The sequence below is a fragment of the Leptopilina heterotoma genome, unplaced genomic scaffold (assembly GCF_015476425.1).
Source record: "Leptopilina heterotoma isolate Lh14 unplaced genomic scaffold, ASM1547642v1 Lhet_44, whole genome shotgun sequence".
Taxonomy (NCBI): domain Eukaryota; kingdom Metazoa; phylum Arthropoda; class Insecta; order Hymenoptera; family Figitidae; genus Leptopilina; species Leptopilina heterotoma.
Window position 1 is genome coordinate 772,273 of NW_025111084.1, and position 19,631 is coordinate 791,903.

The 19,631-nt window shown below is 21.5% G+C and overlaps 2 protein-coding genes across 4 annotated transcripts in view; one reads left to right on the top strand and one right to left on the bottom strand.

Moving 5' to 3' along the window:
- The window catches only part of LOC122506818 (translation initiation factor IF-2, mitochondrial), a 136,708-nt gene that overhangs the window by 73,551 nt on the left and 43,526 nt on the right, over positions 1-19,631 (bottom strand). The window lies entirely within an intron of this gene.
- Positions 1-19,631, top strand: part of LOC122506819 (homeobox protein six1a-like) — a 58,316-nt gene that overhangs the window by 1,339 nt on the left and 37,346 nt on the right. Inside the window, exons 2-3 of one of the 2 annotated variants that reach the window (XM_043619163.1) lie at positions 12,443-12,725; positions 17,428-17,662. In XM_043619163.1, coding sequence (XP_043475098.1) covers positions 12,443-12,725; positions 17,428-17,662 — 518 coding nt within the window. The remainder of the gene's footprint in view (positions 1-12,442; positions 12,726-17,427; positions 17,663-19,631) is intronic. The other variant, XM_043619164.1, reaches the window with a different exon arrangement.

A 19,631-nucleotide genomic window follows, 5' to 3' on the forward strand; every position in this document is an offset into this window, starting at 1 on the left:
AAACCATTAACTCTCCCTAATTTTTGAAACAGTTTTGGAATTTTTAGTTGAGCATTCACATGTTTATTATCGCAGTGACCGAATTTTTCTACTGACTTATAAAAATATTTTTCGCTATAGAGAATTTTAATAACTGTTTTGATTTTTAAGTAGCTCTAAGGAATGTTAAGAAATATTTAATTTTCAAGCAATAATTCAAGCTACTTTTAGAATAGTGTCAAATTTAAAAAATTATTGGTTTACTTTTGTGTCTGAATTATTTGTCGAAAAATTCAAAGCATCGAACAGTGATTTACTAATACTGAAAGCATCATCTGTCAGTTTGCTTGAAGTTTCAAATTTTTTAACTGTTTCCTTAGATTTCTAAATGTTACTCAAAAATCAAAACTTTTATTAAAAATCTATAAACTATAAATGTATAAACGATGCTAACTATAAAAATCTATACAAACTCGCTACAAATATTTATAGTGAGTAATGGAATTTTATAAGTTAAGTCAATAGGAAGAATCAGTAATTGATGCTGTAAAACAATTGAATCTAAAGCCACTAGAAAAATACAAAAAAATATAGTTCTGTTGTTTATACTTTAATAAAAACCCAAATTGTTTGCAACTTCTGTTTTCTGACATCTTTTCTATACAATTTCCGAAAAATAAATTTAAACTAACATAATTACACTTTACTATTTAAAAGAGTAAATTTTGTTGTTAAAATTAAATTTTATTATTTCCAAAGAATTAATTTTGCTGCTAAAATTACATTTTATTATTTCCAAAGAATTAATTTTGCTGCTAAAATTGCAGTTTAATAATTTTTTACCAAAATTTGCGCTCTTAAAATTTTTGAACGTTTTAATGTGCGACCATATTTTTATCACTTCCTTTTTAATTTTATTAAAATATCGTTTTGGAAAAAATACCGAATTATAATAAATTAATAAATAATATTGTAAACAATAACGTTTACCTACAACTAAATATTTTATTTAACTTTTTTTCATTTCAGTATAGTAATTTTTGAAAAACATTTAAAATTTAAATTGAAAAAAATTCGTTGATATTTGCGAATTCTCTAAAACTCTTTATAGAGAAAGAAAATTTATTTATTCGGAAATAATATACATACAAATTGGTTAAAGAAATGCACAGAAATTCTTATCAGTTTAAGTTTTACTGAAAAGTACAGTAAAAATTACTTTATTCGTTTTCTCCGTGTTTAAAATAATTTCGATCATTAATTGTTGTAAATGTACCTATATACTTTCTAAATTTAAATTAATATTGAAAAAATTCATCCACTAATTTAAATTAGTAAAAATTTATCCTAAAAATTTTCTAACTTTTAGCAGTATTTAACTATTTAATTTAGTTAGTTGAAAATTTTTGTACCTACTAAATTTTCAACGTAATTTACTAAAATTATTACAAGTTTTACTAATTTGATGTTTAATTTAGAAATTGAGAATTTTTTTTACCAAAATTTTCAGTGAAATTTACTAAAATTATTACAATTTTACTACAATTTATTACAAATTTCACTGATTTCGAACAAATATAATTTCTAAATTTATTTAAAATTATTTCCTGAATATAAATTTATAAATAAATAAATTTTCACCATTTTAAATTATAGTAAAAATTTTCACAAATTTAAATTAATAAAAATTCCATTAATTTAAATTAATAAAAATTCTATTAATTTCAGTAAAAAGTATTTTTTTCACTATTTCACTAAAAGAATAATAAAAAAATTTTGCACCTACTGAATGAAATATTAAAACTTTAATATAAAAATTAGTACAAAAGAGAAAAAAAGAACGAAAATTTAAAAATTGAGAAAGAATTCAATTGCGAAAATCCTATCAAACAAAGTTAATTTTACCATATACTTTTGTATGTATATAAAATAGAAAATTAATTATACAAATCCTACTCCAAAGTCAAAAATTATAATTAATGCTCGCTCAGAATCAAACAAATTAATAAATAATTTTTTTGAACAATTTTTTTTTAACAACTTTTTTCAAAACTCTTGCCTTAATTAAACTTAATCTACTTGTACTTGAAGAAAACAATAACTAAATTTACAAATAAATATAGCAATAACAGTGAAACTCAGTAAAATTGATTTAACAATAGATCAAAATTTATGACAATAATTTTCAGTGCCAGATTTTTGGCATTGTACAATTTTGACATTAATGATCATCACTGTCTTCAAACGTTGTTGCTCTAATTTCTGACACTCTTCTAATTATGCGCAATCTACGCACGTTCTATTTATAAAATTTATTATACCCATGCACACAATATTTTCTTGAGAAATAAAATATGTTTTCTATTTTATATAATTATTTGAAAATGATAACCAGAATTTTTTAAAAACCAACATTTTTTACTACTATCATTATTACTATTATATTTTTTAATTACTATTATTTTTAATTTTTTTTTTTATTTTTATTGCTTCTATTTTAATTATTTTTTTATTATTATTACTACTATTATTTTTACTACTATTTATTATTATTACTCCTATTATTTTTACTACTATTTTTTATTATTACTATTTTTATTTTTATTACTACCTACTATTATTATTACTCCTATTATTTTTACTACAATTTTTTTATTATTACTATTTTTATTACTACTATTTTTACTATTACTATTATTATTTTTGTGACTATTATTTATATCATTAATTCATTACTATTATTTTGCTTATTACTATTATTCGTATTATTACTACATCCAGAGGAAATTTTTTTTTTTTAATCAAATATATAATTACTTGAATTAAAGAAAAGTATATTTGTCTTAGAGCCAACTGGATTATTTTTTTGTTTTAAATAAAAATTTTATTCGACACGAATAAAGTGTTTCTTTGAACCAAATAAAATTTAGATTCAAAGTATATAAAATTTAGTTAAAAAAATAAAAAATAAAATTCAATTTTAAGTAAACAAAATTGATTTAAAACAAACAAAAAATTTAGTAGGCTCTAACTCAAATTTATCTTTTTCTAGATGCATTATTATTATTACTTTTCCTCTTTTTTATTATTAACGGTAAAAAAAATAAAAAAATTTAAACAAAAGGCAAGCTTAGAAAAATTACATATATATGTATATATATATATAACTGGAAGCAGATTTCTTCCGGTAATTTCTTCACGGAGGAGATCGTCTTACAGTTTAAAGCAATCTTGACAACACTGATGATAGAACTTGGATTGAAGCCACCTGGCCTTCGACCCCCTGCAGCTATACAGCTTCCGTATTCTTTTAAAAAATATTTTTCCTACCTATATTTATGTATAAATTTATATCTGAGTGATATTCATAATAATTTCATTATTTTTTTAAATAACCAAAGTAAAATTTCAAATTATAACAAATTTTTTTTTCCCCATCAAAAAAAAAAAAAAAAAAAAAGAAGTCTCTGTATTGGAATTTGTGTGGGTTTCAAAAACTATAGCTGCGCGTTATATAGTATACGATTGGCATGAATCCAAAAATACATTTTGTTTAAATGACGAACGATTCATTGAATTCCAAACTAGATACAAGTTATTTAATTCACTAAAAATTATTATATAATTTGTCATTATTCACAGAGTCATTTATTTATGTGTGAATTCTTTTTTTCTCTTTTTGCGAAAATGAATTTTCCAATTTAACGTTTTTTTTAAACTTTTCTTTTTTTTTGACTATGCGTATTTTTTATACTGAAAAAAAATTTATTTAAATCAAATAACCGATTACTTATTAGTTATTAAAAAAATTTTCTTTGCAGCAATAATAAATTATTATTTTAAGCAAATAGCATTTAATTGGCTCAGTGTTTACTAAATTATTTATTTTAACCAAATAGAGTTTAATTGAATCAAATATAATTTATTTGAACCAAGTAAAATTTATTTGAATCTAGGAAAATTTATTTGAACCAATTAAAATTTATTTTAACCAAATAGAGTTTAACTGGACCAAGTATAATTTATTTGAACCAAGTAAACTTTATTTGAATCAAAGAAAATTTATTTGAATCAATTAAAATTTATTTGAATCAAGGAAAATTTATTTGAACCAATTAGAATTTTCTTGAACCAATTGAAATTTATTTGAACCAACTGAAATTTATTTAAATCAAGTAAATTTTATTTAAACCAATTAGAAAGTTCTTGAACCAACTGGAATTTATTTGAACCAACTAAAATTTAGTTGAATCAAGTAAAATTTATTTGAACCAACTGGAATTTATTTTAATCAAGTAAAATTTATTTTAACAAAAAAAATATTTATTCGGAGAAAGGAAAATTTTTTTTAACCTAGGAAAATTTATTTGAACCAACTGGAATTTATTTGAACCAACTGAAATTTATTTAAATCAAGGAAATTTTATTTGAACCAAACAAAAATTATTTGAACAAAGTAAACAAAGTAAAGAAAATAAAGTTTACTTTAACCAAGTAAAAATTATTTAAATCAATTAGAATTTATTTGAACCAACTTAAATTTATTTGAATCAAGTAAAATTTATTTTAACAAAGAAAAATTTATTTTGAGCAAGGAAAATTTTTTTAAACCAAGTAAAATTTTTTCGAACCAAGGGTATACTTCATTGGAACCGAATAAATCGTAAATAATTAAAATAAATAATTAAATAAATATATATTTGCGTTTAAACAAAATTTTCCTCTGCGTGAGTATAAAGCGAGAGAAAGAGAGGGGGGGGGGAGAGAGAGAAAAAGATATTAACTTTTGATATAGAGAATAATGCAATTAAGGCTGTTAAACAAATCGAACAGTCAATTTAAATCTATTTTACACGATAAGTTATCGCAGTACAAGAATAATTAGCATAAATTACTCGCACATATAACATTTCCGGTTGCGGTGTATTTTTTTCGTATACATATATATATATGCTATAGTTGTTGCGTGACTCAATATTTATTTGGAGAGAGAGTAAAATGAATATTTAAATATTATCTTAGTAAATCTTTCGGAAAAGAACGATATTTTTTTTTCATTTTAGAAACTGAATTTGAAAGATTTAATGTCCAATTTAATAAACCTCCAAGACTTGTACAAATAATTTATAGCTTCGCCGCGTTTCAACCCGCATCACTTGTTTTAAATATATATAGTAATAAACAAGCAATGCACACAAATTCTATAGACAATTTTTTAATAATAATGACAATAATAATAATAACAATAACAATAGAAAAAATAATAGGAAAAATAATAACAATAACAATAGAAAAAATAATAGGAATAATAATAATAACAATAGTAACAATAAAAATAATATTAACAATAATGATAATAATAATCATAATAACAATAAAATAACTACGCTCAGAAAAAATATATATTTAACTCAAAGATTTTTTATTTGTTTCAAATAAATTATATTTGGTTCAAAAAGAATTTTATTTGGTTCGAATTAAATTATATTTGGTTCGAATTAAATTCTGTTAGGTTCAAAAAAAAATTTTATTTGTGTCGAATAAAATTTTTACTGATAACAAATAAATAATTTAGTAGCCTCTGAGTGTTCAATAAATTTATTAAATAAATACATTTATTTAAATCAAATAAATTATTTTATTTAAATAATTATTTAATTCAAATAACATTTTTTCTCTTGGAGTGTTATTATTATTTTTTTAATTACTAAAATCCATAAGAGAAATTACACCCAGAGAAAAATTTTATTTAAATCAAATATAATTTGAGTTTACATTTATTTCCCTCAGAGCTAATTAGGTTATTATTTTAAAAGAAATTTTTATTAGTCATAAATAAATCTTTTACTTGGTCCAAATAAAATTTGATTTAAATCAAATAAAATTTATTTGAAACAAATAAAAAGCTTTGAGTCAAATATATTTCTTTTCTGGTTGTAAATTTTTAATTGACAAAAATAAAAAATGTGCATAAAATAAATATTTTAAAGTGAAATTTCAAAAAAGTAATAATTATCAAAATAAATAAGTAAAATAAATAAGTAAATAATAAAATAAATAAATAAAATGAATAAGTAGTATAAGTAAATAATATACGTGTCTAACAAGTAGACATAAAAAATTCGAACGTTTCCACAATGTAGTTAAAAATTTGAAGAATAATTCTTTAAATACATAAACACTCGCACAGTTCGGAATAAAATATAAAATTCCAAGTGATTTAAATATCCTCACATCATATTGGAGAAAGAAAAGAAAAATCTAAAAGGTCACTGACTGATTTACATTTTCTTTACATGAAAGCAAATTTGCTACCTTCAATAATTTTCTTTAAATACAATTTCTATCATTCGTTTTATCTTTTAAATTGTAATTTAATTTGATGATATAACAGTAAATTGTCAAGATTAATTAAACACAATGTATAAGAAAATACAAACATATTCAGAGAGAAAGACGTTAAATAAATTTTATTTTCCAGTAAAATTGTGTGAATTTATATTTTATAGTAAAAATGTGTGTGAAATTAAATTTTATTTTATAGTAAAAATGCGTGAAATTAAATTTTATTTTATAGTAAAAATACTTGAATTTAAACATAAAAATTTACAAAATTTACAATTCACAACAATTTACAAAATACAAAACCAGTATTTTAAAAAAATACTGGTTATCATTTTCTCTATTTTTTAATTGAAAATAATTTTAGTAGTTTTTTTTAATAAAATTCTAAAAGTAACATTAAATTAATATTGAAATAATGCATTTCACTTTTCATGTAGGTATATAAATGAAAAGAGAAAAAAAATTTCATTATCGAAATAAAGAATTTTAATATTTTTTATAATAAGCATCTGTCGTTTTGTTTTGTGAAGCAAAGACAATAATCATAAGAACGTGTCTTAGAATTTTTTTTATTTTTAATTCAAACCAAAACGGCATATTAATAAAACTTTTTCGTTTTTGAAAATTAATACAATTTTTCTAAAGAGCATTAATAATTTGTTAGTAAATAATTGAACAATCAAGAAGCACGACAAAAAGAATTTATGCAATTTTTCTCCTTGCATAATAAATTACTGCCTTATAATGTTATAATAGAAAATTTTCTTTGATGTAAAAAATAATTCTCTGTCAATTTTTTTGGGACAATTCGAAAAAAATTTCTTTATATTTCTTTCTCTATAATTTAAAAATATTTCTTTAAAAACTGTTTTATTTATTTATTTTACAATTTTTTTTCGTAAAAGAATATTTCTTTTGAAAAGAGAAAACTCTGTGAGCCCAGAAAAAAATATATTTGACTCAGAGGCTAAAAAAGTTTTTATTTGTTTCAAAAAAATTTTTATTTTATTCAAATAAATTGCACTTGGTTAAAATCAATTTCACTTTGATAAAAAAAAATTTTACTTTGTTCAAATATATTTTATTCGGTTCAAATAAAGTTTACTTGGTTCAAATAAATTTCACTTTGTTCAAATAAATTTTACTTCGTTCAAATAATTTTTTCTTGGTTCAAATAAACTTTACTTAGCTTTACTTGGTCGTTTAAAATAATTTTTACTTGGTTCAAATAAACTTTACTTTGTTTTAAATAAAGTTTACTTGGTTCAAATAAGGTTTACTGGGTTCAAATAAATTTTACTTTGATAAAAAAAAATTTTACTTTGTTCAAATATATTTTATTCGGTTCAAATAAAGTTTACTTGGTTCAAATAAAGTTTACTTGATTCAAATAAATATTACTTGGTTCAAGTAAACTTTACTTTCTTTAAATAATTTTTACTTGGTTCAAATAAATTTCACTTAGTTCAAATAAATTTTACTTTGCTCAAATAAATTTTATTCGGTTCAAATAAAGTTTACTTGGTTTAAATAAATTGCACTTGGATCAAATAAACTCTATTTAGTTGAAATAAATATTTTAGTAATCACTGAGACAAAAATATTTTTATTTAAAAATAAAATTCAAAATATATTTGATTAAAATAAATTTTTTTTTTTGGGTGCAAAACTAAAAAAAAAAATTAAAAACAGTTTGTGAAAAAAATAATTTACTAATTAGAATTTTAATCAAAAAAGAAGAAAAGAAATTAATCAATTTGTTTATTAGTTTTTGTATATTATTCTGTAGAATCTAAAGTGTCGACAGTATTTTTCTTTCTCAATAAATAACTAATTTCACTGTAAAAGAATATTTTCAGTCTTCGTAAAAAAAAATTTAATTCGAACATCATCGACAAATTAAAATTGCATATAAAAAATTATTATTAAAATTATTATCTTTGAATGAAAGAAATTATTTTCTGAAATGTGTTGAATGTTTAAAAATTATTATATACATCATAATATTTATTTAATGTTTCTTAAACGAATGCGATGATTTCTAATAAAATTATTGTACACTGCTAGCCGTTATAACTCCTTACCTACGTTAGACGGATATTTATGGAGTTGTTTCGAAACGGAATTGAAATGTCACTGATTATATTTTTAACGTATTTTTTTTCTTTCTTTTTTTTAGAGAGAGAGAAAATATTTCCGTCTGACGTGGGAGCTTCAGTTGTCTTGTATCCCTAAATTATATATATTTATATAAATATATTTATATGAAACCTACCGAAAGAAAAACGTATCTTAAAAACTAATTTTCGATTTTTTATTAGAAAAAAAAAATTATTTAATATTCAACTAAACGATTACTTGTCTTTTGTCGAATAAATATTTATTTAATTTATATCAAATAATTGATATTTGTCACTTAAATTATTTTTTTATAATTATTATTTTCTCTACTATAATTCTTTTTTTTAAATAAACTAATAATTAATTAATTATTATAATCGTTAAATTCAATGTTTTATTAAATATTATAATTATTGTTGCCGAAAAATTTTCTTTTTATTATTTTCTTTTAATAAATGAATAATTCATAAAATTATATATATAAAAATAAAGATAATTAATAAAATAATTAATTAATTGCTATCTAATCAAACAATTATTATCGAAAAAAAATAATGATTAATAAAATAAATAAAAATGTCAAATTGTTTGAATGGTGTAATTTTTTCCGCACTCCGGAATATTATTCAAAACAATTTACATCAATTTCGACAAAAGAAATGAATCGTTCATGGAAATTAATTGTATATCCCATGTGAATAATAATGTTTGACCTCTGAAGAATCAAAAAAAAAAAAAAAAATTGTTTTAAATTGATCGACGACACGTTTTTCTCACGGTTTGGGACTAAAAAGTGTCCGAGCAAATTTGCATGTTCCTCGAATGCCTGTCGGGGATCGTCTTCGTGGAAAACGACTCGCACCTTTTTTTTATTTCTATTTTTTTTTTATTATATTACTAACGATTAATCGATATACAGGGTGATTTCATAAACCGTTCTTCATTAGAATTTTTGTATCTCTCATTCATAAAATATTCTCAAAGAAACAAATTTTTCGATTTTTGATATTATCATGGAATCAAAGTTTCTTTTTCTTTTCTTTTTATTATTATTGACTTTTAAAGAATACTTTCTTTATAGTTTTTCTTTTTTTCCTAATTTTTACAATCGCACCCTTTATCGATAACAATTTTAATTTAATTGCCCCTCGAGGTGAGTTTTGTCAACGAGTAATCGGAAGCAAAGCCAATTATTGATTCACTTAAGATCTCGTTAAAGGTCAATGACTTTATAAGTCTTCATCGGTTTAATATTTTTCTTTCTTTTTTTCCTAATACTGATTGAGATGATAAAACAAAATTAAAATGAATCTTTTTTTTTGCCAACAATAAGCCTTTTATACTTTCTTTTTTCTTTATTAGCAAACGATCCCCTTCAGATTAATTCACAGCCTAAAGAAACGTCGTTGAATTTTTATTCATTTACTTACTTTAATTACTTTTTTTATAATTTTAATGTCAAAATATATTTTTTCTAAAATTTTTTTTTCATTTTGTATCTTATTACTTCACTGAAGAAAAAATTTAATTGTTTCAAATAAATAATTACTCGTCTATTGTCAAATAAATATTTACTTAAATTAAATAATTTTTACAGGGTTGCCACAAAAATTTATACTTTTCCCTGATTTCCAGACAAAATTTTTACTTTTTCCCTGAACTTGAAGAATATTCTGATTCACTCTAAAAATTATTAGATACACAAAAAAATTTTCTATTACATTTGTTTACGAATTTAATTAAAAAAATTATTCAATTTTTAACAAAACTTCTTCTATAAATTAATTATATTTACCAATTTTTGACAAAATTCTTTGAGAACTCTCAAATTCACTTGTTTAAAATTAAATTTTACGAAATTTAATAAATTATTCAGAAATTCTTCAATTGTAAATAATTTCCAAAAAAATCAATTAAAATTTTTCAAAAAAATTAATTCTACAAAATTGTTGGTTAAAAGTATGAAAAATTCAAATTTTCAAAGATTTTAACTTTTCAAAATTCAATTATTTCTAAAAATCATTGCTATAATTTAATATTCAATTTTTACGTAAAATTCATTCTTAAATAAATTTTTATTAAACAATTTTAGAGAATTAGAGAATTTAATTATTTAAACACAAAAATAAATAATTTACTGAAAAATTGAATATGTTTCTTAAAATTCAATTCCCATAAAGAATGTTCTCAACAAATTTTTGAATAACTGAATTCTTTTGACGAATTTTAATAAAATTTTTAAGAAATAAAATAATTACATTTTTTTGGAAATCGAATAAAATTGTATTAAAAATAATTGAATCGCTGTAAAAAAAATTTTAATATTCATGAAAATAATTAAATTATTGCGTAGAAATTTATAAAAAAAAATTTTAAATAATTGAATTCATTTGAAATTTTTACTATTAATGAAAATAATTAAATGTTTGCGTAGAATTTAATTAAAATTTTTGTTTAATAATTAAATTCTTTTTAAAAATTTTATTTAAATAGATATTAAAAATCATTGAATTGAGGAAAATTTTTGAAAATACTTGAAATTTTTCCAAGAATTTTATTACAATTTCTGAAAATAATTGAATTTTAGAGAATTTTATTATTTATAAAGATAATCGAAATTATGACAAGAATTTTTTTAAATTGTTAAACATTTTTTATATTTTTGAAAATGATTGAATTTCTGCAACGAAAAAGTTCTTTGAGAATTTTCTCAAAAAAAAATTAATTCCACTGAATTTTTAGTTAAAAATATGAAAAATTCAGATTTTTAAAGATTTTAATTTGAAACATTTTCAAAATTCAATTATTTTTAAAAATTAGCTAAATGCTAAATAGCTCTAATGCTTTTAATATTTAATTAAAATCTAAACTTGTTACTGAAATCCATTTTTAAATCAATTTTTATTAGAAAATTCTACTAGAATTCAATTATTTAAATATAAACAAAACAATTTATTGAACAACTGAATCTTTCTTATAATTGAATTCTCATAAAGAATTTTATCAATAAATTTTTAAATAATTGAATTCTTTTGATAAATTTTAATAAAATTTTTAAGAATAATTTTTTCGAATAATTTTTCGAAGAATTCGGAATAATTGAATTACTTGAAATTTTTTCAAGAATTTTATTACAATTTTTGAAAATAATTGAATTTCGGAGAAGAATTTTATTATTTGTAAAAATAATTGAAATTTTTAAGAGAATTTTTTTTAATTTTTGAACATAATTGAATTTCTGTGAAGAATTTTATTACTTTTGAAATATAATTGCATTTCTACAATTATTTATTGTAACTTCTCCAAAATTCAATTATTTTTGAGAAAATTTAACTAAAATTATTCTAAATATAAATCCATTATTTTTAATAATTAATAAAATATCCCTGACTTTTCCCTGATTTCTCTTATTAATTCTACTTTCCCTGATTTTTCCCTGAATTCCCTGACCTGCGGCAACCCTGCAAATAACATTTAATTGTGATTAATTTAATTAATTTAATTAATTAATTTAATTGACTCAATAAGAATTATTTGATTGAAATATGTACGTTTATTTAACTGAAATAAAATATATTTGATTTAAATATGTACATTTATTTAACTGAAATAAAATATATTTGATTTAAATAAAATATTTCTCTGGGTACATTATTTATTTGTTTCAAATAAAAATTTCATTCGAAATAAATAAAACTTTTACTTTCACTAAATAAAATTTGATTTAAAGCCAATTTTAGGGAGATTATTTAAAAGAAATAGAGAAAATAAAAAACAAATTTATTTAGAATATATTAACGGGACAGTCGAAAGAAACGTTTCTTTAGGTTCCCTCAGCATTCGAGGTAGAGAAAAAATTTCAATTTGGAAAAATTAGTTTGTGAAAAAAAGAAAAAATTGAATTAAAAAAAAAGTATGCAAGATACGCTAGAGTAAGAGGAGATCGGGATGAGTTCTGTCGACTAACAGTGTGCCCCTCCTGTCTATCGTCTTCAAGGCGATGGTGTCGTCTGTCCAGGTTCTCCAGCAATCTGGATCAGTGGAGAGGCTTAACAGGTTTCTATGGTCACTCCCGGGCTGTGCGCGATTACACCGTCACGAGAGTGTAATCAAGGCAAAGGCCATCGTAGCATTTCATCGGGGAAATTTTAAGGAGCTCTACAAATTATTGGAAAGCCACAATTTTAGTACGCACAATCATCCTAAACTCCAAGCACTTTGGCTCACTGCACACTACATCGAGTCCGAGAAACTGAGAGGAAGGCCCTTAGGTGCTGTTGGTTAGTATTCTTTTATTTATTTATAATAAATTATTTTGTGTTTATTTTTCAGCCAAAAACTATCCTGTTATAAAACATTTAAAAAAATCGATCGATTTTTTCGATTGGTCCGCAATTTTTCAATTTTGTTCCGTAAAGTTCATATTTTAAAATACTTCACTGGTTCGAGGCCTGAAATTAACAAAAGGCCCAACAAAGTTTGAAAAACAATAAATAAAAGGCCCAACAAATGTTTATGTTTATTTCGCCCAATAAAATTCGCTTAAAAAAGACTAAACAACCAAGAAAAATTTTCCTAAAGAAATTAACAAAAGGCCCCAGAGTTTTTCTGTAGATATCAACTTGAGTCGAAAAACGAACCAAAAGTGTTGCTTTGATGTTGCGTTTTTTGTCTCAATTTGATACCCTTAGAAAAACTGCCAACAAATTATAATTTCCTTAAAAAATTTACCAACAAAAATAAATCAACTTTTAATTAATTACATACAATACTTTAGAAAAACTGTTAAAATTCACTTCTTCTCTAAATCAACAGAATATACTTCGAAACATAATTTATTTGCTAATACAGAAAATAGATCAAACGAACTACTCGTATAGCCATCATCTCGAGATGCTGATGATGATGATGATGGCAATCTCGGACGCTGTCAAGAGTCATCTGAACGTCTATTTTTTTTTATTCTTTTTTTTTTTTTTTGCTTTTTCCTCGCTTCCTCTTAGCTCTACTCGAGTACTCGCGACAGCCAATTTTATTCACGACCTCATTTCCAAACGACAATTCACGATGCCTGCAAGTGCGACAGACACGGGAGAGACTTTAACGAACCGGGAAACCAATTAGATCCCTTTGCATTATATAGAAGACGTCGTATATCGCTCTCTCTTTCGCTTCCGGTTTATATACCTTCTTTTGGCAACTGAAACCTTCGTCACTTGACTCGCGCGTGGCGATCGAGAGTCAAAAAGCTTTTGCTCGACTTGCTTTTGAATAATATGAGAGCGAGTCTCATATCTCTCTCTCTGTGATCCCTATGCACTACTGAAAACCCAACGCACACGTGCGCCGTACCAAATCTTTTTCGAGGAAATTCAAAATCGCACTAAACACACACTGCTTTTAGAATATAATCGCACTCTCTAAATTTGGATATTATTCAAAAATTAACTATAATTAACTATAATTAACTATTATAATAATTTGAATGTTCTTTCATTCATTCACTTTTTCTGTCCCTCACACTCTGAAGTTTTCACGAAAGAATTCCATTATTTTCTAAAATTATAATAAATCCTTCCAAAAAAATTCAATTATTTTTTTAAATAGTAAAATCTTTACAAAAATTCAATTATTTTCAAAATAATTTTAATTGAATTCCTCGGAAGAATTAAAATATTTTTAAATATTTCCATAAATTTCAATTATTTCCTAATCTTTTAATAAATTCTTTGAAACAATTCAATTATTTTTATAAATATTAAAATTCATCGCAAGAATTCAATTATTTTAAATGCAATTTAAATAAAATTCTTCTTCATAAAATTCAATTGCTTTCAAAATTTGCAATTGAAATTATTAAAGAAACTCAATTAGTTTAAAAAAATTCAAAGATCAGTTATTTTCCTAAATAATAAAATTCTTTGAAGGAATTCTATTATTATCAAATTTTTTGATAAAATTCTTTGCAACAATTCGATGATTTTTAATATTTTGAAAATTATAAAATTATTTTTATTTTATAATTATTTTAAAGTTGCAATGACAAATAGAAATCATCAGAATTTTTTTTAACTACTTTTCTTTAAAAAACTAAAATTTTGTTAAATATTATGTTTCGTCAAATTTAAATTATTTTTGTTCTTTACTTCTAAACAAAATTAGAAAATTGTTAAACAACTGTGATTAAGAAATAGAAAATTTATTTATTTTGCATTATTTTTCTTTATGAATCACAATTTTTTTAACAAAATTATTATTTTGTTTTAGAAAAAGAAGAAAAATATTTGCACAATTTCTATTTTTAATCATATTTTTGAAACAGGATTTTCCACAGGAATTAAGACTTTAAAAAATTTCAATTTCAAATCTTTTTTAAATTAAACAACTTATAAAAGTATTTGTTAAAAAACATGAAGATATCAATTGCTCCGAGTCGAAGACTCGGAGTAATCGATTTCTTCATGTTTTCTAATAATTAAAGATGACCGAGAGATAAAATCATTATTTTATATTATAAGAATATTGTTACTGTAACTTCATCAAAATTATTTTCATCATTTTAATTCAATTAATATTTTCTAGAATTTTAAATTATTTTTTATGAAAATAATAATTTAATTTCTTAAAAAAAAATTATTATTTACGAAAATAATTGAATTCCTGTGAAATTTTTATTATTTATGAAAATAATTAAATGTTTACATACAATTTTATTAAAATTTTTTTTAAATAATTGAATTCGTTTTGGGAAATTTTATTAAAATAGTAGATATTGAAAATCATTGAAATTAGAAAATTTTTTGAAAATAATTGAAATTAGGACAAGAATTTTTTTGAAATTTATGAAAATAATTGAGCTTTGGAAAAGAATTTTGTTATTTATAAAGATATTTGGGATTTTTACGATTTTATTAAATTTTTTTTGAAAATAATTGATTTCCAAAAACGCATTTTATTATTTATGAAAATAATTGAATTCTTGCGAACGATTTTATTAAAATTTTTCAAAATAATTGAATTTTAAAAAAAAATGTATTACTTTTAAAAATAATTGAATTCTTGTGATGAATATTGTTATTTATGAAAATAATTGAATATTGCAAAGAATTTTGTTAAAATGCCTCAAAATAATTGAATTCTTTCGAAGAATTATTTTTGTAAATAATTGAATTCTTCAAAAGAATTTTAAAAAACCTTTCTTTTAAATAATTGTATTTTTTGAGGAATCGAAATTAAATTTTTAAAAATAATTACATTTTCCTCTTTTTGATCAATTTCTGTAAAATTATTGTATTAAAAATAATTGAAATCCTGCTATGAATTTTATTATTTATGAAAATAATTGAATACTGGCGCAAAGAATTTTATAAAAAAATTTCAAAAATAATTTAAAATTTTTAAAAAATAATTGAATTTTAGGAAGTGTATTAATTTTTTTAAATAATTGAATTTTTGCGAAGAATTTTATAAATATTTCTAAAAATAATTGAATTTTGTGATAAGTTTTAATATAATAAACATAATTTAATTCCTATCATGATTATTGCTATTTTTGAAAATAATTGAATTTTGCAAAGAATTTTATTAAAATGCCTCAAAATAATTGAATTTTCGGGAATATTTTTGTCATTTATCGACATAGTTGAATTCTTTCAAAGAATTTTATTATAACCTTTTTTTAAATAATTGATTTTTTCGAGGAATCAATTATTTTTACAAGTAATAAAATTCTCCACATGAATTCAATTATTTTTAATACAATTTTAAATAAATTCTTTAAAAAATTTAATTATTTTTAAAAATTTTCTGCAAGAATTCAATTACATTTCACAAATAATGAAATTCTTCGATGAAATTAAAATATTTTCAAAATCTACTATTTTAATAAAATTTTTTAAATCAATTCAATTATTTAAAAAAATATAGTAAAATGCATTACAAGAATTCAATTATTTTCATAAATAATACAATAAATTCTTGACAGGATTTCAATTATTTAAAAAAAATTTAATCAAAATTCTTTACAAGAATTAAATTATTTTCCTAAATAATAAAATTCTTCACATGATTTCAATTATTTTTAATACATTTTTAACTAAATTCTTCAAAAAATGTAATTATTTTCAAAAATATTCAAAATTCAATTATTTTCAAAAATTCTTGCTGTAATACTTTTAATATTCAATTATTATGTAAAATTTTAACTGAAATTCATTTTTAAATCAATTTTTATTAGAAAATTCCACGAGAATTCAATTATTTAAACACAAATAAAATGCAAATAAATAATTTATTGAATAAATGAATGTTTTTCAAAATTGAATCCTCATAAAGAATTTTATCAACAAATTTTTAAATAATTCAATTATTTTTCGACGAATTTTAATAAAATCTTCAAGAATAATTACATTTTTCGATGGAATTCGATTAAAGTTGTATTAAAAATAATTGAAATTATATGATAAGTTTTATTATTCATGAAAATAATTGAATCTCGGTAAAAAATTTTATTATTTTTGAAAATAATGTAATGTTTGTTTTAAATTTTATCAACACTTTTTTTAAATAATTGAAATCTTTTGAAAAATTTTATTATAAAATAGTAGATATTGAAAATGATTAGGAAAATTTTTGACAAAATAATTGAAATTTTGCCAAGAATTTTATTAAAATTTTTGAAAATTCAATTTTTTTCCAGTGCTTTAATAAAAATCTCTGATTTTTCCCTGATTTTCCTGACCTATGACAAACTTGGTAATGTTAAAATATTTTTAAAATAAAAAACTTGGAGAATTTCCAGGGGGTACTTCCAAGGAATTTTTTGACATCGGTAGAAAGACTAATTGATTTAAAAAAGTACCTAATTGTTGAAAATAACAGCGAAAGAGTCAAAAAAATAACAGAAAGAGTAAAAAAAAAAAAATAACCGCGATGAAAATATAATAGAATTGAAATAATAGAGTTTAAAATTGATTTCTAAAGGGAAGTATCGAGTGAGGCGTAAATTCCCGTTACCAAGAACAATCTGGGACGGGGAGGAGACATCCTACTGCTTTAAGGAGAAATCGAGGAGCATTCTGAGGGATTGGTATGCAGCGAATCCTTATCCGTCTCCACGTGAAAAACGGGAATTAGCTGAAAATACGGGTCTCACCACGACTCAAGTTAGCAATTGGTTCAAGAATCGAAGACAACGAGATCGAGCTGCTGAGCATAGGTAAGTCATTCATTTCATTATATTATAATGTATAAGTTGCAGTTTACAAAATCACTCGACCATGTAGAATAGAGGATGCGAAACATAGACAAAACGCTCCTTAATATCCGGTTCAAATTTATATTCAAGGTCTAAACAATTGCCTATACACACATCCTATCGTTTAAATTAAAAATAATAATTCAGAATCGACTCATTCTGAATTATAATAGAAATTTAGGTAAAATATTTCATTTTTATTAATATTCTCATATTTAATTTTTAATCCTTTTTCAGTGAATCTTTATAAGTCAAAATTGAACCGCACTTATTCTCTCTGACAAGAAATTTTACGAATATATATTCGTCGAATTTCTAGAAATTACTAGAAAGTCGCATTTTTAATTAAAAATTTAGTGAAAAAAAAATTGTAACAAAAAAAAGAAAATACAGTCATCACTCAATAATTAAACTTTCGATGAATTTCTCAGGGTTCGAACCAATTAGAATATTCTATAAAAATTAAAAATTAGTGAATATTCTTCAAATCAGTTGTAATTCAAATTAAAATCAGTGACTCGAATACAATTTATTTAATTTAAATTATTTAATTATTTAATAATAATAATAATAATTTAATATTAAATTATTTAATTATTTAATAATAATTTAATATTAAATTATTTAATTCAATAAAATATATTTGATTCAAGTACATATATTTATTTGATAACAAACAAGTAATCGTTTATTTGAATCAAATAAATTTTTCCTCCTCTAGTCAAAATAAAAAATAAAAGTCAAAGTTGCTGTACCTAATATTTTGAGAAACACATACACGCACAGTCTGGAATATATTCAGTGTAAAAGATTCAACCACCAGATTAAAAATACCCATAAAAAGAAAGAAAGAGAAAAACGAGATAAAAATCTAAAATCAAAAACCGCAAATTTACCCAAAGAAAAATAAAAAAGAAGACAAAAAATTTTCCGAGAATTTTTCAACCATAAAAAGAAATTAGACATTTGAAATAATTGAGGGACGGAAAGTTTAGTTCGTGTTTCTTTCGAAGGTCGTTGCTCCAGATCTGATTTTAGATTCGACCGAGCAAACGCTTGACTTTTAGTTCAAAGTTTATATATATAGATATATATATATACATATGTTTATGGGTGACGATTCTCCCGCTGTGAAAAGCACAATTTTTCAAAATGTCAAAATAATCCTCTAAAATTTACTGAAAAAATAGTAAATACCTAAATCTTCTTCCTTTTCAATTTCAAAATTCTAAATTATGCAATAAATAACATAACATTTCTTTCGATAAAAATTTAAAAAGTATTATTATTATTATAAAACTTTATAAATATTATAAATACTCAGTTTTTCTAAGGATATCAAACTGAGACAAAAAAACGTATCAAAACGTTGTTAAAAATAATTAATTTGATAGTAAAAAAATTAGTCACTGATTTAAATTTAATATGTAAATAAATTTTTTTTTTTAATTATCGAATTTATAGAAATTTTGTGAAATTCAACTGAAAATAATTAAATTGTTTTAAAAGAATTTCATTAAAAACTTTTTAACTTTTTTTTTTTTTTAATTTTTTAAATATTTTAATTTAATAATTGATAAATAATTGAATTTTATAAAGAGTCACATTCTAATGTACTCATGTTTCTTGGTGCAAAAATTAATAATTAAAATTTATATTTGTTAACTTAAAAAAAGATAAACACTTAAATTTTTTTAATAAAATTGAATTTTCTCAAAGTTTTTTTGAAAATTCTGAAAAATAAGATTTTTAAAATTTTTTAATTCTATTGTTTCAAGATAATTGAATTTTTATAAACAATTAATTAAAAATTTTTGAAAGTCGAAAGAATTCAATTATTTCTAGAAATTGTAAAAAAAAATTCTTCTCAAGAATTCAATTATTTCCATAAATAGCAAAATTCTTCAGATTTACTAAATTCTTTTGAATA